The sequence below is a fragment of the Magnolia sinica genome, chromosome 2, assembly GCF_029962835.1.
Source record: "Magnolia sinica isolate HGM2019 chromosome 2, MsV1, whole genome shotgun sequence".
Classification (NCBI taxonomy): domain Eukaryota; kingdom Viridiplantae; phylum Streptophyta; class Magnoliopsida; order Magnoliales; family Magnoliaceae; genus Magnolia; species Magnolia sinica.
In genome coordinates this window covers 114,441,105-114,461,935 of record NC_080574.1, presented here as the reverse complement: position 1 = coordinate 114,461,935, position 20,831 = coordinate 114,441,105, and the positions used below count along the sequence as shown (strand labels likewise).

The 20,831-nt window shown below is 42.4% G+C and overlaps 1 protein-coding gene across 4 annotated transcripts in view; it reads left to right on the top strand.

The window, feature by feature from the left end:
- The window catches only part of LOC131237419 (uncharacterized), a 148,432-nt gene that overhangs the window by 51,592 nt on the left and 76,009 nt on the right, over positions 1 to 20,831 (top strand). For all 4 annotated transcript variants that reach the window (XM_058235164.1, XM_058235165.1, XM_058235167.1 and 1 more), the window contains one exon: positions 11,651 to 11,744. In XM_058235164.1, coding sequence (XP_058091147.1) covers positions 11,651 to 11,744 — 94 coding nt within the window. The remainder of the gene's footprint in view (positions 1 to 11,650; positions 11,745 to 20,831) is intronic.

Here is a 20,831-nt window from a genome sequence, read left to right as displayed (position 1 = left end):
AGAAGGGACTTTGCATGAGGCTGTGTAGTTCCTTGTTGCTGTTGCTCCTTTGAGGAGGTTTCCTGGGAGATCTTGTACGCTACAACGGTCGGCCACGTTCCTCAATGCAGTGGAACAGAACTAGGTAGTCTTCTGGGTGGTCCCCAAAGGAGACCCCTATAAGTCTGCCAACATGACCCATAGCGTCCCATATCCATTTTTTTTTTCTGAATCGTTTCAACCAACTTCGCCCTTTGATATGCTTTTTCCATCCTGTCCCTAAGATTGCCTCCCTGCTCTGCCTGAGAGGAGCCCAACCTAATCTGTAAAGGTTCCGCTTCTATCACTTCTTTGTTCATGCCTTCCTGAAACATTTCCGCTAGCATAAAATCTAACATCGAGTCTGTGGGAGATATTGGATGTGATGATGGAGATACTACGAAAGCTGCGTTCTCGGAAGTCCATGAGAGGGCGCCATTTTCAAGGTTGCTGTATACTTCTCCCTCTAGAAGCAGAGGAGGGAAATTGCCTTCAAACAATGGGCAGCAAACATCGAGATGATTAGATAAAGTGTTGTTGCTTTAGGGCCTACCTAACACGTGCGAAGAAGATTTCCAAAATGACCTCGGGATAGAAGAACGGTGGGGATCTGGTGGACCGTCCTCACTAGATGGACTGTCCATAGTTGCGATGGCTGCGATTAATTGACAGTCAGATGAGGATTCTGGAACGGACGGAGGCTGGTGTAGATGCGCTGGCAGGCTCGGGAGCTTTGGACTCGATGGAGAATGATCTGGAACCACGACACTCAGTCGAGCCACCCGATCAGGTTCGGTAAGCTTTTGGAAATCACCACGTGTTAAGAGCCCTTCCTTGATATGGATCAGATCGTTCGACCTCGACCGAAGCTGACGCGTGTGGAGCTCGCCTCGACTCCACCGCCCAGAGCTTGCAAATGGTCTTTGAAGCTGCCACGTGTAAGAGTCTCTTCGGTTGTATCATTCAAACTCTGCCTGGGAGGGACACTGTCATTAATACAATGTCGACTCTCTGGCAAGCTTGTAATCGAGATCGGATGCGTGTCTAAGTGGCCATGTGTCTCCCGATCCAGCTGCCTACTGACTTCTGCTCTGCCGCATTCCGCTACCACTCGACACTTATATGTAGAAGGATTTGGTGCTCCATTGGAGTATGTAGGCTGTACTCCTTCCATCTCCCTATCTTCCCCTGCTCTCTTCGATGAATATGGGACTGCCTTTGCCCTCCAAAGATCTCCCCATCGGGGAATAGGGGGACTGGCAAACAGATTTTTTTGTCGTCATCCATTACCTGTACAAAACGGGGCATGTCATCTCCCTTCGATCGCCTGACCATGACCCCAATTAGCCCCATCTCCTCTCCGGAAGTCGTTTTCTGATCTATTTGAATTAGTTGCTCCACGTAGGAAGCTGCATCTTGAAAGAAAGCCTCGTTCCAGAACTCAAGGGGTATTGACCATATCAGGATCCATAGCTCTTCCATTCCAAACTGGGAAAACTCCTCCCACCTCTAAATTTTAGCTATTGGTCCTCCATTGTGAATAGCTGCTGCTATAATCAGAGCAACTGGATTAGCCCTCGGAGACAAACGAATCCAGAGTTCGTTATATTCTATCGGTTTAATGTTGAAGCATTCTGGCGATAGGTTGCAGCAGTTGTCCAACCAAAGTCTCACTAGGGGGATGGAGGCACCTGGGATCGTGGTAACAACCACCGATTCCAATAGAGACTTTTCGATTTATCTACCACATCTGCACTAATACGGATCGTCTTATCTGCCCCTATTTTCATTTCCTCCTTTCCTGATCCCACGCATGAATTGTGACCCGAGTCCTTCCTGGTTGATAGATGTCGCAGTCCCATCTCTTTCAAAGACAGAAGAGTATCCTTGAATGAAGCTTTTCCATTACTGGTCGATCCACTCTACCCTCGCCAAACGGGGGAAATAATCTTCGATCTTCTTAGCATCTGGAGAGGTCCGTTTCTGTCTGAGTTTTTGAACTCAGGTCCGTATCTTGCCTTCTGAACCTTTAGCTTTATCCCTATGAAGCCTTTGCCATTCAGCATCTGAATCGCCATATTAAGTTCCTCGACGGAACTCATTCTGACCAGCGCAACTCCCCTATAAACTTCAGAATGCTCGTGTCTCGGCATCACGACATCTATCATTAAGCTTGCCCGTCCAAACACTCTTTCGAAGTTAATCGGAGCCCAACTTTCTGGGAAATCTCTAACGAAGAGGGTTGGATATAAGCTTGCATCCTTACCCCTTCGTAACTCAGGTTGCTTCTTCCTCGATACAACTTTCCAAATCTCTCCTTCCTCTTTCTTTGTTGATAACTGGACCTGCTCTTTTGAGTGGCTCCCTTCCATAACACATGGCCTAAGGATCTACCGGAGAAGAAGACCCTGATGCTTGAGAGAAAATCACCATCAAAACTTAACACATCCTCCTCCCCTCTTGGTTTTTCTTTGCATTTGCATAGTGTTGTATTGGAAATATGCTTTTATTAATTAATCCAGCCATGCAATACAATACAAAATGCAAATACAATAGTGCATTAGTAGAATATAAATACAAACGTTCGTCCCAAGATTCCTTATGCCCGTGGAGCATTGAAATAGGCCTAGATTGGATAATCTCGATTTTCTCCAAATCTTTGCTGAAGAAGTAGCTACTTTGGAAGCTCCTTTCTTTGAGGACGAAATAAAAAAGGTTGTGTTTCCCTCTATAGAGAAATCGCGGGGGCTTGATGGATTCCCTCGTCTTCTTTCAATCTTTTTGGGGAATTATAGAAAAAATATGTAGTTGACTTCATTATTGAATTCTTTTCTTCGGGTCTAATATCCCGGGCTATGGGAGCTACTTTTATTGCTTCGATTCCTAAGGTCGAAGGTGCGGCCTAGTTGAAGGATTTTAGGTCTATTAGCCTATTGGGCTCTCCCTACAAGATCCTAGCTAAAGTTATGGCTTCAGGATTTAAGGGCTTGGTCTTTCTAATATTATTTCTAAATCTTAGGGAGCCTTCCTGGCTAATAGTTAAATCCTTGATTGTGCCCTTTTAGCTCATGAATGTATCGAGCTCATGAATGTATCGATTCCCGTCTAGAGAAGGTTTGGAGGGCTTGGTTTGTTAGTTAGACATTGAAAATGCCTCTGACCATGTGGATTGGGACTATCTTGACTATATTTTGGGCCGCCTGGGTGTTGGTTCGATATGGAGATTCTGGATTCGTTCCTCCATTTCCTTTGCTCAATTTTTTTTTTGTTCCAGTGAATGGTTCATTGAAAGGCTTCTTCCACTCCTCTAGAGGGCTCAGACAAGGAGACCCTTTCTGTCAAAGCTCTTTGTCAATGGGGCGGAAGTCTTAGTCGAATGATGAAAAAAGTGAATCTATTGGATTGTTTAGTGGCTTCAAAGTAGCCCCTTCTAGTCACTCTGTCACTCACATTGAATTCACAGATGACACCTTTCTTTTCTGTGAAGCCACAACTGAGGCAGTTGCCAATCTCAAGGTCTTGTGCTGCTTTGAAGCCACCATTTCGGGGCTTAAAATTAATCTGTTCAAAAGTGAAATGCTTTGGATTAATGTTTTGGCTAATTCTCTCTCTTAGCTAAAGTGTTTGCTTGCAAAGCTGGAACTTTTTCCTTTTCTTATCTTGGCCTTCCCCTTTGCATAGACAAGCCAACCACGCACCTTTGGGACGCTCTTATTGAAGGAATTGAACAAAAACTGTACTTGGAAAAGCTTCTATCTATCCCTTGGGGGTCGTCTCACCCTTATTAAAGCTTCTCTGTCCAACCTTCCTTCATATTTTCTGTCCATGTTTTGTTGTCTTAAGGCTATCGTTAACAAGATCGATAAGATTAGGAGAGACTTGTGAAATGGCAACTCTAATAGTAACAAATTCCATCGTCTAAGCTGGTCTGAAGTTTGCAAGCCTTATGTGGAAGAAGGTGCTGGCATGTGAACCCTTTCAAATATTAATTCAACTCTTCTGGGAAAGTGGCTCTCACGCTTTGGCAATGAGGCTAGCTCTTGGTGGAGAAATATCATTCCTTGTAAATATGCTACTGAGGAAGGGGGTTGGTTTACTAAACCTCCCCCCCTCCCTCCCTGGAGTATCTTCTGTTTGGAAAGCCATCATGAACCTTAAGCCTTCCTTTTTGGAAGGTCTCTCTTTCAGTCTTGGTGATGGTAACAGAATTAGATTATGTCTTTATCGTTGGATCCTTGATAGGCCTTTGGCCTCTATGTTTCTTGGTCTTGCTGGAATCAGTTCCAATTTATCTGTCCTTGTGTCTAACTGTTTCTCGGTCATTGGTTCAGGTGCTTAGTGGATGCCTTGTACGATGTCTTTGTCGGGGGCTGATCTTGTGGAATTGCTGGATAGGTTGCTTTAGGGAATTCAACATGTTCCAAGGGTGTCTGACTTGCTGTATGGGGTCCCCTTAGCTTTGAGCATCTACACTTGTAAATCCTTCCTCCAAATAGATCGCGGGAGGCCTTCAGATCAAATCAGGTTTCCGTCCTTATTCTGGTCCTATGGCAGCTTGCCGAAAGCGGCAACTTTCACTTGGCTCCTAGCTAGTGGGAGATCTCTCACACTGAACAATCTACAACACGGGCATGATCTTGCCTAATTTTTGTATCCTTTGCATGGGCAACGAGGAATCCATCTGCCATTTATTCTTCCATTGCTCCTTCGCTTCAACAATCTGGTCTTCCATCCTCACCAAATTCAACATTGTCTGGGTTATGCCTAGTTCTGTTTCGGACTTTCTATTCTCCTGTCACGGTGCTAGTAGGGGCAAAGACTTCAAAGCTATATGGCGTTTTGGAGTCTTAGCTTTTCTCTGGGAGATGCGGAAGGAAAGAAACAACTGGACCTTCTGCAACCTTTCAACTTCAGTCTCCATTGTGTTGGGGTTACTTGTTTGGGACAATCATTGATTGGGCCTCCAACCTCAATCTCGATGACAATTTGGCGCCATCCCATCTGTTGGACTAGCTGTGCTTTCGCTCCCTTTCCTTTCTCTTAGGAAGATCCTGTTTCAAGTTGTATGGTTATGGGTTTTATTTCTTGTCTTAGTTTTGTAGCTTTTTTAGTTTGTTTAGTTTGAGTTGTATAGTTTTTTTGTCTCTTGTTTTTGTTTTGTTTTTTAGGATTGCCTTTGGCTCCCTTCAATAAATTCAATCTTCAGGAAGGAAAAAACAAATTTTTTTTTTTTGTACATCGTATTCCATTTATATCTTGTCTAGTGATTTAAACATCAATATCGACGCATGTATCACACGATTCGCACCTTTGTGGATACAAACACATATCGTTATTGCATGGGATGTAACGCCCTGAAAATCGGGGGTCGAGCAGAAGCTCAGCTCCCAAGTTCCAACACATCACTTATGCAATATACATAATGATGATTTGATGTTGTCCATGTTAGTACATAAAACATGAATGAGATTAAGCTAAATCAGCAGATCATACTCCAGGGACAGTTAAATTTACATAAGCGGAAGACTGTAATCAGAGTATAAAATATATAAATCATTGTAGGTCCCCAAAGTATGAACGTATTTCCAGGTTAATTAGTTACAAGTACTGTTTCAAGATACAAAATGTCCATAAGAAATGATGGTCCACTACAAGTATAAGCCCGGGGCTTGAAGCCCCATCGATCAGAACGGTCTATATGAACCCGCCTGAATACTGCATATATGAGAATGCCTCCTCGTCATCCTCAGAGTCCGGCTTTCTCATCAGTCAAGTCTTCATCTGCAACTAAGACAGTCTGGTTGGTGTTTAAAACACCGTCCCGTAACGTGGGAGTGAGTGATCAACTCAGTGGAACAATAAAGCAAAGGTTAACATGTTATCAATTCAGTCAAGCAGTAATGATAAAACAATACAATCAAACATCCCTAAGTACTCTGATTAATGCAAGAATGGTATGTATAAATGATGCATGCCTTCGCCTGCACTCCCTCTGCGATCTTCATCTAACGGTCGCGCATGTCAGTCACTTCCTCAGTGCTCTGCCCAGCGCCAAACGGCACATGCAGTGCGGTGCATGATCGTGATTACCAAGTTCTTACTAGTCCTTTTCATACAGTAGGATTGGGAAGCTAAGGTACCTCCCTTATATCAATTCCCAAACGATGATCCATTCTAGGGTCGTCAATCCTAGTAAATCTTATACGATGTTACGGTTTTAGGTCGCTGCAAAGGGCTCCTCACCTTATCAGTGCAGGCCTAGTGTACTCCAGTTGCTACGTAAGGGCTTGTCGCCTCTACGCAGTCTTAGCGTACGCTCAAGGTCACTACAAAGGGCTTGTCACCTTATCAGTGTAGGCCGACAGCTCGAATACAGTGTCCCATAACACCGTATTCGGCTCACAAGTCTGGGTTGCTCACTGGTCACTACAGGGAGGCTCGTCACCCCAGCGTAGGCCGACAGCTCGACCACGGTGTCCCATACCACCATGCCCGGCTCATGAGTCTTAGTGGATCGAGGTACCAAGGTTTAAAAGGGTTTTCACTGGTGAGTTTGGTACCTTAGATTCAAGCAGTAGCGTCCATACATGGTGAACATACATCGGGTCAATCGGGTTACTTGACGAGCTCGACTAGTACGAGCGCACGTTGAGTTGATCGACATGAAGTGCGTAAGCACTTCGTGTGGCCCAACCACTGCCAACATCCCAAGTACGGCTTGGATTCGTCGATCACGTCCTATGTGGCGAAATCAACCTCAGCCACCTATTCAATGCCTGTTACCGATTGCTTGGACTATTCCCTAGTCCCAAACACATTCAATTATAACAGATAATCATACAAGCTAATCAGAATAGTAATGGATCAACAATTCCAATCATACTAGCAATATGAGCATTTGATGGATTTCAACTTAAACATGAATTCACACATATGTAGTCCCTAAGTAAAACAGACAAAGAATGTAAGTTACATGGAGGAAATCATACACATCGTTAAGATAGTTGAGAATCTCTTCTCAACGCCCATATAACGTACAATTTATTACACACTTGTTCATTTAGACGTTTCTACAAACACTTAGACTACATATTCTAACATACATGACGTATGTTGGTGATAACACGTATTAGGGCAAATCCTTTCACTAAGGAATTGTCACATATACTTCAACCATATGTCTACAACAGTTAATCAATGCAAATCCATATCCAGAATCCATACACATACAAACATTTCAACAAACACAGGAATACACAATATTCAACATAGATCATATATATATGTAAAGTGCAGGAACAATGTGTCTAAGCATGTGATAGCAATTCAAGTCAGTCATAAATCATTAACTGACATTGAAAGCCTCGAAAACCATAATCTAAACATTTATAGTCCGCACCTTTTGCTGGTAGACTCGTAGCGAACTCAGTTTTAAAAGTTATGTCTTGCTACAGCACCACAATAACCTATAATAGGGAATAGGTTAGCTAATTCATCTATTACGCTAGTCGGAAACCCTAAAACAAGTTAGGGTTAGGTTTTCTTACCCAAGTACGGAGTCGGAATCACCGGAATAGTGATGTAGAAGCGGTAGTTAAGCCCGAGGAGCAATAGGATCGAATCCCAGGAGGAATCTCCAACTCACTCTCTCACTTTCTCTCTCTTTCCTTTCCTTTTCCGCTACTCTCTTTCTTAGAATTTTGGAATATGAGAGAGAGGGTTTAAGGCCCTTATATAGGCCCAGGTTTGATGGAAATGGCCCCAGGGCTAAGGTATACTTAGGTTATATCCAAAGGGCGTCTGTTTCAGCCCAACGGAGCACTTCTGGTGGCCCCTTTTCTACGTGCGGTCGTACTTAAGCTCCCTGACATTGGATCTAAGTCAGTCTGAGTTTTCGCTCCGATCGGGTTTGCAGATCGATCGTGGCGGACCAGTTTCAGTTCAACGGTCACGGGCACTCGATCAGGGCCACAAGTACATTGCCATGTATGGGACATTTTCCCTGATCCGAGGGTGTATTTGGGTTAGATTCTGACGGTCTGAATCCTTGTATTTGGCCCGCAAGCGACACGACTCAGATTACTTAAATTCGGATTTCATTTCTAAAGATATTCACGTTTCTCACACACTTTGCTCCGGGCTCAAGTTATGCATTTCTAGACACAATTAAGACTTGATTTCCGATGGGGTTGTCAAGTCTAGTAATGCGGTCATAACTGTATAGTTTTGCAGTTATCGGACTTTCGACGTGCGGTCCAGGTCCGATACGGAGTTTCGGTGTGCTTTCGAGAGCAACCGGGTTTAGGGATTGATTCTAGATTTCAGGGTAATGTAGCGTCAATGATTCTACTCGTTTTGGGTCTTGAAGTTTGTATTTAAAGTGATTAGGGCCCATTGCACAGAGAATCTAGTTTAGCGCTAAATTAATTCTCGTTTAGTTTCTAAAGGATTTGGTCCTATTTGATTTCTACCTGGGGTGGTACTTGGGTCTTTGTAGTTTGTATAGAAAGTGATCCAAGCTATTAATACTTAACTAAATTACGCCCTAATTACAACAGAATAAGTTCCTAGGGCAGCTACGTCCAAGGACGTCGATTGCCAAGTTGGGAAAAATCCGGGATGTTACAATCTACCCCCCTTAAAAACCAATTTCGTCCTCGAAATTGCCTAAGAGGAAAAATAACGATTTGATTATTTCATTTGCCTAAATTTTATTTATTTCAAGTTTATATGCGTGGTAGGGTGTACATTGTCCATGCTAGTCTAGTACATTTTAGTCTCTACCCCCCTTAAAAACTTATTTCTTTATCTCTTAATTATATCCTGCTGGTTTGCTACAATGGATTTCTTTCCCTATTTGGAGTCTTGACGATGATTCCCATATATTTAGAGTAAGATATTTGTTTTCAATGGTCGACCAACATGGAGAGACAGTTGTAATGGGCTTGATCCCGATACATTGATCATCTACTTGACCAGGGTAGAAGGCTCATGTATCCCTTCTTAGTCCTGGTGGATCCTGGTCTTCTGCTCGGTCAAAGCAGTGAGTCCATTGGTAGTCGCCCAGGATTGAGAATTGGGTCAAGCCGCGAATGTTTCGCAGTTTTATATTTCAGTAACTCCGTAGTCCGATCACTCTAAAAGCTTAGGGAATGCCCATCACTGAAAGGTTCAAATTTCCTATTTCTAAGGTTGCCCTTTAGGTCTTGGTCTAAGAGAGTCCTCGTTTTAATCTATGTCCGAGGAAGGGGTAAATCAATATCGTAATAGATCATCCTAAGGAGGTTTCTAATAGTATAAAATTTGCTAAGGTTTCTATTAACATTTGCGGATACACTAACTTTGTTTATTGTGACTTAACTCGTAACTATTGTTAAGCCTATTCTTTAATACGAAAGTTCAGCTCCTATTTAGTGACCATTTAGTGACCTATCCTTTCGTCTAACCTGGATCAATTTCCTTCGATCCTGGGCCAGTGCGGCAAGGGCCAACCACGCTTCCGCTGCGCCACTTTGATTAAATGGAAGCAGTAACTGACCTAACTAGATTGGGCTCATAATGTTCTACCCCCCTTAAAAATTATTTTTACCCTCAAGGCTCAAGGATCTATGTCCTGATCCGTATGTCGGAATTTAGGACCTATCCTTGACATGAAATGGGAAATGATCTCTCAATACATTGGTTTTCCTTTCATCGATAATGTGTACTATAGCATTGGTACCAATGGTTATAGAAAGAAGCTAAAATGACGGGTGTTGTAGTTGATTCCAGGGGCGGGTGTGAGTTTGTGGCAAGATGTCTAATTCTACCCAAGAAGGAACTTTTGCTACAGTCCTGACTTACCCTCTTTAATCATGTCCAGTTTGATACCGTAAGATAATCTATACATTGGTAGTACATAAGGAAGTTGGACAAAATAGGTTAATGGGCAGACTATCCTTCTAAGTTCATATGCAGGCCAGAATGGTCTGTGATTCGGGATCTAATTCCTGTCTGTTGCCCATTTAAGAAATTTCTTGGGCCTAAAAGGAAAAATCTTTATTGGCTATGTATTCTCAACACCTCTCAACGACAAAGTATGAAACTTGTGGTTGTAAGTGGTTGGGCCAACATGGAAGGAAAGTTGTGTAGTGGGTCTGAATCGGATACATGGACCTTCTGCCTAGCTATGACAGAAAGTTTGTCGTATCAGTTCTTAATCCTAGTTGATCCCGACTTTTTGCTTGATCAGAGCATTGAGTTCATGGGCAACTACCAAGATTGAAAATTCGATTTAAACCGCGAATACTTCGCTCATATATAGTTCCTCTACTCCGTGTTCCTGAGTGTTTCAAGTCCTTGAGAAGGCAATTCTAGGAGGTGTGTTGATTTGACCTAACGTTCAATCCGATGAGTTATTCTCAGAGTGTGACTAGTTTTGAATCAAAGCAAGCTTCCTAAGAGTTACTAAAGGAGCCTATAAGTATCGAGGGGATCCAACGAAGGAATGAGGTCTCACTCCAACCTACTTAAGCCAACTAACTAAGTCTATCTTTCAACTATCTTTCAATTATCTTAGCATATTCAGTCGTTTACATTCCTTGGTAAAACCAGTAGTCTAGTCTTAATGTACATTCCTAAAAATAATCCAATAGTTGTAATCTGAAGTCTATACTCATACGCTTGATAATTTCATACCATTTCTAATACAAGAAGATGTTTTATCGCTTAGGGTCAAAAGTCGTCTGGTTGAAATTGAGTTGTCCGAACTTGAATTTAACTGTGCTCGAGTACTACACATGCCCATACTATCTAAGGAGGTCCTAGGGTTTAGGTTATTACATCAGTAGATTTCCTATACTGTCAGATTTTTCGAAATCTAGGAGTACCAACACTCAATGTCGTCCTAGGGTAATTCTATGTCCCTTTTCTGGTACTTTTAATTTGCATATTATTTTAATTATTTTTCTAGTAGTTCTTCAGATGCTCTCCAATCTTGATTTCCGTCCCCAAACAAATGATAAGGATTTGTTGAAATCTCTTTAGGAACATAATCACAGCAATTTTTTTAGAGAATAGTTTTTTGTGTGTGGATTTTTGGAGATTTGGAATTTTTTGCAAGGGGCTAATTGCAACTAAGATATCATCGATGCATATCGCATGTACTGATGATATTTTTGATTTATTTATTTATTTATTTTATTTTTTAATTAATGGTAACACTACCAGGGATTGAACCCTGGATCACTCACACACTACACTGTCTCTACCAGCTCATCTAACAGTGGAATTTGTAAATGCAATATTTATGACATATCACATTGCATCGAAATGTTGTCGATACATTCTGATATATCGCAATATATTGACAGATATTGGGGATTTTTCCAACTCCAGCCAAATTTCATATCGGCTCTATGCAATACTGATAAATAACTGGTCTTGTCCATTTAAGCATTGTGGATTTTTTTTTTTGAAAGTCTTACTTCTTGTTTAACTACGTAAGTGCCAAATTGATTATGCATATACTTTCAAGCTTGGTCATGATCCTAACTGTTGTTTGGCTGCTACTTTATATTCTCAAGATTTTTATTTTGCTATTCAATGCTTTTACTTATTCTTTTGACATTTTCCATGCCATAACTTGTGTTAGGTCATAGGGTCTGGAAAGAAAATCCCTCGAAAGAGGCCGTTCTCACCATCAATTGATGATAGCCTTGGGATGGAGAGTGTGTGCCCTCAATGTGGTAAAATGAGCTGCTCACTAGTTGTGTTGCTTGAGTGTTGTGACATTTAACAGTCATGCATTATACATGTTATTTACATTTTCTGTATAAGGATGAAGAGGATTGGTATTTTTTAGTTCAACCATCCTAGTTGTCTTTGAAGAGGATTGATATTTTTTAGTTCAACCATCGTAATTGTCTTTATTATTAAAATCAATGCAAGCTCGAGGCAATTTGCATTAAAGGGAAATGAAATGAATCTTACGCAAAATTGCTCTGATTGCTAGAAATTATGTTTCTGGTGAAAATTACTAATAAACAATTGAAACCTGTATCCTTACCATGTGAAATCGACGCATGTAAAAGATTGTTGGTTCTGGTTGCTAAATGGAAAATATGTACCAACAGTTCATGCTTGTACACTCATGGCAAGTAGGAATCATTTTGCCCATTCTAAGTGGGATTCTGCCTCTTTTAATATGCACAGAGAATAACATAGGGATATCTAGAGAATGAATGTCCGCATAGTAGCTAGGAGAGGAATCTTGAAAGGAAACAAAATTGATTCAAACTACACATGAATGGATATACCGATTTGTAACAAAGCAAGAGAATGATAGAGCTTCCCCATGTCCCTCTACTCTCTTGTAAAAGAACAGAATTTTTCCTATATTTTCTTAAAGCAATTGTCCAACATTAAAAAAAAGAACCCTTGTTACAACTTATTAAAGAGAAGGTTTGCTCGAACCCTAAGCTAACCTAACCATTAAGTATACCCTAACCAAACCCATGTTTATCAAAATATAAATAACAATTAATAGCATCTGTCGCCCACTCTAATGGATCCAATCTTCATGCGGGACTGATCTGGCTGTGGATCAACTCTTTATGCGATCTTGGTCCTCAATCATGGCGACATCAAGATTCTTACCCTCCATAATGGACGGGTGGGGGCCATTTGCTTGGAATCCCAATATGGCAATTGGAATATTCTAGGTGGACTCATTATCTCAGTTTGTGAACTTGAAATGAATTATTGTGCCTGTAGACAAACTTTCTCCTTCATTTATTATTGTTTTACACCCAGTACTCCACCTAGGCATAGGCAGTGTTTGAAATATCGGTATTGCGTTACGTATCACACCCTTGGGATACAGATACGTATTGGTTATTGCATGGGATATATCAGTTGTATCGCGTAATGTATTGTTGTTGTTGGAAACATGGGGAAATATTGGAAATTGGTCGAATTTTTCAATGACATTTCAATGATTGTTAAAAAAGACATCAATACGCACTTACAAACCAAAACATTATAAAAAACAAGTGCACATAATAGGTTTTCTTTGCATGTGGTCCTAATATATGCGTTGTGTAACTGAATTGATGCAAGCATATTCAAGGTTTATCCATATAATTTATAAATGTAAGAAGACGTGTGGAAACACAAGCAATACGTTCAAAAGCAAAAGAAGAATCACTAAATCAGGTTACATACATGTTTGATTTTATGTTTGGACATAGATTGCAACCAATTTGCTAGAAATTGGGATATATATATATATATATATATATATATATATATATATATATATATATATATATATATATATATCAACTCAGTCCTTCTCCTCCAAATCTCAAAATTGAAGCTCCTAATCCACGATTTTTCATGCAAAACATGATAAAACATGGATTTGTAACAATTTGACATTGATTTAACTTGATTTACAGAAAAAAGGATCGAAAATAAAAATTGCTCACCAAATCGAACATGTGGGATATATCCCACTACTTGTGAGTTTCGTATCGCACAGGTGGGATACAATAAATACCGTGGGATATATCGGCTGATATCGTCGATATTTAAAACACTGGGCATAGGTACTCAATCTAGTGTGGGGATATCTTGTCTATGGCTTTCAAAACTGACTGTGAAGTACTTGTTCTTGAGTGCTCGGGGGAGGGAAGTGTTCCTTTTCGGCAAAAGGGGTTTTACCTAGAAGAAATGCTTTAACAAAGGAAGAGACTAGGTGATAAGGCTTCGATTTGTTCCGGAAACAGCGGTTATTTCTTTCTGTCCAAATAGCCCACCAGGTGGCCAAAATTGCCATTCGCCAGATCTTTACTTTTGATTTATCCATTCTAACGCCATGCCATGCCTTTAGAAGAGTATCCGCTGTTCTTGGGAAGCACCAATTGATCTTAAATGAAGAAATAATCTCAGTCCAAATGGAGTAAGCGAACGGGCAATGGATCAGTAAGTGGTCCACAGTCTCTTTAGAGGACAGGCAGCATATGCAGACATTTGGAAGAATCATTCCTCTTTTCCGAAGGTTGTCCAACGTGAGAATTTTGTTGTATCCAGCCAGGCATCCGAAAACGTGTAACTTTGTAGGAACAGAGTATTTCCATATGAAATGATGGTTCTGAGAATTGGATTCCCCATTGAGAGTTGATATTTGTTTGAAGAACGATATTACCGTGAAGACCGACGATTTGTCTGGCTTCCGGATGATGTTATCCTCATTCTTGTGATCAGGACAAACATGCTGAATGCATTCCATGAGCTCCACAAATTCGGAGATCTCCCAGTCCTCTAGGTTTCTCCTGCTTTGGATGTTCCATACTACCTTGCCTGCTTGAATATTGTAGTTTTCAGCTATAAAGCTGTTACGGTTTGCGGCCAGACGAAAGATGGTGGGGAATCTATCTTGCAGCAGAGTGTCCCCAATCCAAGAGTCCATCTAGAATCGAATGCGATCTCCCTTGCCTACTTCAAATCCAATCCTATTGATCATCTCTTCTTTCATGTGGCAAATACCTTTCCAGATAGCAGATGCCCTGTACAAAGAGGACTCTCTCGTCCACCATCCCCCCTAGAGGTCCCATATTTTGCTTTGAGGATTTTATTCCACAAACCGTCGTTTTCATTGCCGAGTCTCCAAATCCATTTCCCAAGGAGAGCCTGATTCATAAATTTTAAGTCTTTAATACTGGCTCCTCCATCTTTAATCTGCTTGCAGGCCTGCTTCCAGTTTATGAGATTAAATTTCTTCTTTTCTTCTTTGCCTTTCCAGAGGAAATTGCTTCTGAGGGAATCAATATCCTTAAGGACCTTTGTAGGGCATCGAAACAGTGACATGAAATAAGTAGGCAGATTCGATAAGGCTGATTTAATCAGTGTAAGACGGTCCCCTATAGAAAGATAGCGATATTTCCATCCCGCGAGGTGATGATGAATTCTTTCAATGACCTTGTTCCACTGATTTTTTTTTTTTTTGGCAACCCTAGGCCTAGAGGGAGACCAACAAAAGAGGTTGGGAAAGAACCCCAGGAACACCCCAATAAGTCTGCTAAATCCGTAACCTCCTGTCCATCCAAGTTAATCCCATAAATTTTAGATTTGGACATATTTATCTTCAAACCCACAACAGCTTCAAAACACTTTATAGCTGTTCACAAATTGGCCACCGATTCTGAGCTTGCTTCAGAGAAGATAAGGATGTCATCTGCAAACTGCACATGGGAGATAGGGTGTTGAAAGCCTTTCATTTGAATTCCCCTGATAATGCCTTCCTTATTGCCTTTGAAAAGCATCGCAGATAAGGCCTCGCTGATAATGAGAAAAAGGAGGGGAGATAGGGGGTCACCTTGTCTGAGACCACAAGAACTTTTGAAGAATCCTTTGGGCGATCCGTTTAAGTGGATTGAGAAATGAGGTGAGCTAATACATTCCTTTATCCACCGCTTCCATTTGTCACCAAATCCCATACGCTTCAGCAGATATAGGAGGAAGTTCCAGTCCACATGATCATAAGCATTCTCCATGTCCAGGTTGCAGAAAATAAATTTCTTCTTTGATAGGTGGCAAAAGTGAAGACATTCATTAGCAATAAGAGCCCCGTCGATAAGTTGTCTACCTGGGATGAAAGCGCATTGGTTAGGGGCTATTATGGAGCCGATAACTGTCTGCAGTCGGTTGGCAAGGACCTTAGCCAAAATCTTATAAAGACTGCCAATAAGGCTAATCGGTCTGAACTCCCTGAATTCTGAGGCTCCCGAACATTTAGGAATGAGTTTAATAAAAGTCGCCCCTAGGTTCTTTGATATTTTCCCTCGATCATAAAATTCAGTGATAAAAGCTATTATCTCTTGCTGAAGAAGGTCCCAGAAAAATTGGAAGAAAATAATCGGATAGCCATCTGGACCAGGAGCCTTATTGCCATTTAAGTCCATCACAGCCTTCTTAACTTCTTCCACGGAGAAAGGCTGTTCTAGAGAGGTAGCATTGTCTTCGCTGATGCGTAGGAACGATAGATTATCCAGCCGAGGCCTGAGCCATCCCTCCGCTTGAAGAAGTCCATGAAAATACGATATTGCTTCCTTTATAATGGATTCTTTTTCTTCAATTCGGTTGCCATTAATGGTTATGCTATTGATGCGGTTAACCTTTGCATGCATGCAGGCTACACTGTGAAAGTACCTTGTATTCCTATCTCCTTCCTTGATCCATTTAGCCCGGGCTTTTTGCTTCCAAGAAATTTCGAGTTGCAGGACTTTGGCGGAAAGGGATTGAATTAGCTGAATTCTCTGCGCCAGAACCTCTTTCGACATAGGGGTGTCTTTTGCAGTGATGTCGATATTATGGATTTCTGAAAGAGTGGAATCCATCTCCTCCTCCAATCTGCGCCGTTCCTCCTTTGACCATTGTTTGAGTTTCTCTTTCAGCTTCTTTAATTTGGACCAGAGATTATGTCCCGCAAATCCATGAGATTGTAACTCCTTCCACCAGTCCTCCACCATGGATTTGAAACCTGCAACATGGAGCCAGGATATATCGAAGCGAAAAGGCTTGGGACCCCAATCTTCCTCCATAGATAGAATAAGGGGCCAGTGATCAGAAGTAGTCCTTGGAAGGACATATAAGGAAGAGGAAGGTAGGAGGTCCAGCCACTCGGAGGAAATTAGAAAGCGATCCAACCTGGACAAAATCGGCTCAAGCCTCCCGTTTGTCCAGGTGAATCTGGATCCAATTAAAGGGAGATCGATCAAACAGTTGCTAGCAATCCACTTGGAGAACGCAACCATTTGGGGTTTCAACTTGCTTCCTGTGGAAATCTTAGATGAGCACCTGATTGTATTAAAATCACTAGCAAAGCACATTGGTCCGCTAAAGCTCTTTCTAATTTGCGATAGTTCTTTCCAAAATTCTTCCTTCTAATCCTTATTGGTAGGGCCATAAACAGCGCAAATGAGAAAATCTGTCGCCAAAGCGTTGTTTCGCAGAGAAACTATAAGCGAGAAATTCCCAACAGAGTTGTTGAGAATCAACCAATAAACCGACCTCTAGGCAATTAAGATTCCCCCCGAGCTACCCGCTGCATCTTTGAGCACCCATTTAGCATCTGGCGGCTTCCAGAGCGTTTTCATAAGCCGATCATCGAAGCGGTTCACCTTGGTTTCCTGGAAGCATATAATTTGAGGATTACATCTACTATAGTTATCCTTGATGAGGCGTCGTTTTTGCTTAGACCCCACCCCCCTAACATTCCAGGAAATTATCTTCATGAGAGACCGTCACTTCCCCGTGTGCCCTTTTCACCTCCATCATTCTTGAGGTGCTTTATGGGAGATGATGTAGTACCTTTCCGCCGTATGACCCTATTACTTCCTACCCTTGGGGTTCTTCTCTGGGGGGTTCTGTTCGGATCTAGAGGTCTACCGTTATTTTCAACACACTGGAATAGGGCTAGATAGTCCTCTGGACTGTCGCCGAAAGATAGCCTTAACAGTCTTCTAGCATGTCCCATAGCATCGCGAATCCATCTCTTCCTCTGCAATTTCTTGTTCAGTAAGGACCTTTGCTCTTCCTCAATTAGCTGAACTGTAGGATTGCCATTTCTGATCTGAATAGGCTCTGCGAGAATAACCTCTGTTCCCGATGACTCTTGGAATAGGGACAGAAGGTTAGGCTCAAAAGCATCAAGAGTGATAGAGAAGCCATCGAATTTGGGGGATAACGGCGTCGAAGGGGACAACATGTAGGAGGACGCGTCCTCTTCCAACATGGACGCGTCGACAGGCGCGTCGTAAGGGATCGATTGCAACTGATGCCACATTTCTTCCTGCGATAGGGCTCCCTTGTCTCTATCACTACTCTGAAGGCCCGCGTCCGGTTCTGGAAGTAATATTGTTTACTGGATCAGACAATTGTAGTCTCGAGTGCTAAGGAGATTTCAAAGGGGACCAGGTGTGTGGTTGAGATCAAGAGTGGTTAGATTGGGATCCTCAGCCGGGGTTAACACGATTCCCCTATCAGAGGTGTCACGATGGAGGCACTGCTCCTCACCTAACTCAGGATCGAAAATAGGTTCGGATACTAAGTTGAAAGGTACTTCGGGCCTGAGGCTGAAGCTCGAGAGGTTGCCACCACGTGTGTGGCCGATTCCGCTCAATCTAGTAGAATGGTCGATCCGTGGGACACTTGTCCTCCTCTCCACGTTCTCATCAGTCCGCCCAAGGTTAGCCCTATGTGGCATTGTCTCCATTGTATCGAATCGAACAGAAATCTTCGTATTTCCACGTGTCTTCATTGAATTGGGAGGAGTGACTAGATGAGCATCTCGAGACGGATAGAGAAACTGCCCGTTGCCGCGTGGCGAACGTACTGGCATCCTTTCTGCAGAACCTTTATGAGCATCACCTACCTCACGAAAAACATCTGGTGCATCGCAGGAGTTCTGAGCACCAACACCTTCTTCCTCCCCGTTTCTATCAGAAGATGATCGTAGCGGCAGCGCTGGAGTCCTGATCCTCCATAAGTCCCCCTAACGAGGAAGGGGAGAGTTCGGAGCTTCCTTTTGAATGGGAAGATTGATCGATCTATCTTCGACCAGGACAAAGATTGAAGAAGGGAGGGGCGAGCCCTTTCTTCGTAAAACTCGGACCCTTATCACTCCCATCTCCACACCTCTCTTCGTTTTTAAATCCAACTCCACAAAAATGCCTAGGCAAGATGCAGCAGTAAGGAAGAAATCCTCGTTCCATAGCTCCAGTGGGATTCCCCACATTAGAATCCACATTTCCTCGTCGCCGAATGACGAAAACTCATTCCAGGATAGAACCCTTCTGACCGGTCCATCCCTATGTATTCCCCCCGCCACGAGAAGAGCCGCTAGATTGACTCCCGAATCTCCTTTTACCCAAACTTCATTGTAGCCGATAGGACGTAGATTATATGATCCTGCACGAATATTGGTGCACTCGTTGATCCACTCATGAATCTGCGAGATGGTTGCATCCGTAGGAGCTACGATCACCACCGTGTCTTGTAGAGCATTCTTGGCTTTGATAATTTCGTCATATGTAATGTGGATGGAGGGAGAAAGTTCATTACTTGAATCCGGTAAGTAGGGGCCCCTTCCTGGCGACTAATGAGGCTGGGATGGCGGGTGACCGATTGGCCTTATATCATGAGGCGACCTAGCCACCGCATCCCGATATGTTGTTGCTTGCTGAACTATGGGTACTGTACTTGTATCATTAGTGGTAGCTCCTCCACTGTTTGAGAGTGGCTTGGGGGCTGGAATCGTCCTTTTTTGTTTTCTCTCTGGCCCGAACCTTGTGCGTTGCACAAGGAGTTTGTTTCCTCCGAAGCTTTGTCCATGTAGCATAGAGACAGCTCTAGAAAGCTCGTCCTCAGAGCTCATCCTAATGAGTGCGAAACCCCTGTAATGCCCACTGATTCTCTCCCTTGGCATTATGACATCCATAACTTCCCCAGCCCTACCGAAAACTCTTTCGAGGTTCGGGGGTACCATCCTGTTGGATAACCTTTGACGAAAAGAGTAGGGTATGAGTCATATTTGTTGTTCGTCTTACTCCGATCTCTTTGCTTTCTCCTTACCAGCGTCCATTCGTTAAGCCTCTCAAGCGCTTGCGTCGATGCATCTACAGGGCCGAGATTATCTCGTGCTTGGCGGTCGATTGTCGTTTCTGTTGTACTGGCTTTCTTTGTCCTCTTCATTGTTTGCCTTCGCCGTTGTCGTTTTCTTCGTCCTCACGTTCATCTTTGTCGCCGTTGCCGTGTTCAGCTCTTAAATATCTATATTTTGTCACTCGCCCTGTATTTGAGTCTTTGTTGGGTTTTCTTCTGATTTGCAAGAAAATGCAGGTCTTCCCCAAAACGAATAGAAGGGCCTGACGGAAGAAACTTGTAGCTGCGTTTTAGGTCAGGGTTATCTCTTCCCCTCTTCACTGGAGGGAAAGTAGAAGGGGAACAGGGTTCTGCGATTCACGTGGTGTTGCTTGATGCGAACACCGGCCGTGTTGTAACGTCTGGGCCAGAGTCATCTGTGAAAGTAGACATTGTCGTGCTTGAAGGCGACTTCAACAATGAAGATGATGATGACTGGACTCAGGAAGAGTTTGAAAGTCATGTAGTGAAAGAGCGTGAAGGAAAAATACCGCTGTTGACCGGGGACTGGCAGGTTTCCTTGAAGGAGGGCGTAGTGTAGTGAAGGAGGGCTTTTGATGATCTTTACAATATATTAGGGACGAGAAGGTGAGAAAAAATGTCTTCAAACTTGCAAAAATGAGAGAGAGGAAGGGTAAAGACTTAGATAATGTTAGATTTGTTGAGAGCGATGACCAGAGGGTACTAGTCAAGGACAATGAGGATAATGAAAGGTGGAAAAACTATTTTCAGAACTTGTTAAATGTCAACCACTAAGAAGGTATAGTTATAAAAGGAACAATAAACTCAAATAACTTTGGAGACCTTAGATACTTTGTCGGATTAGGATTTCGAAAGTGAAAGAAGCTTTGAGAAATATGAGAATAGGAAAGAACTTTGGACTAGATGGTATACCAATAGAGGCTGGAAGTGTATGGGAAATACTGGGTTATTTTGGTTGACAAAGTTGTTGAACAGGATTGTAAGATCGAATAAATGGTAGACGGATGTAGGAAAAGTACTCTGGTACCTATTTATAAGAATAAAGGAGACAACGGTGCACTCGGTTTTTCGAATATCGTCGATAATATCGATATTATTGGTATCGGCAGGTAGGCAATACCGATTCCACTGGAAGTTGTCATTTTTGC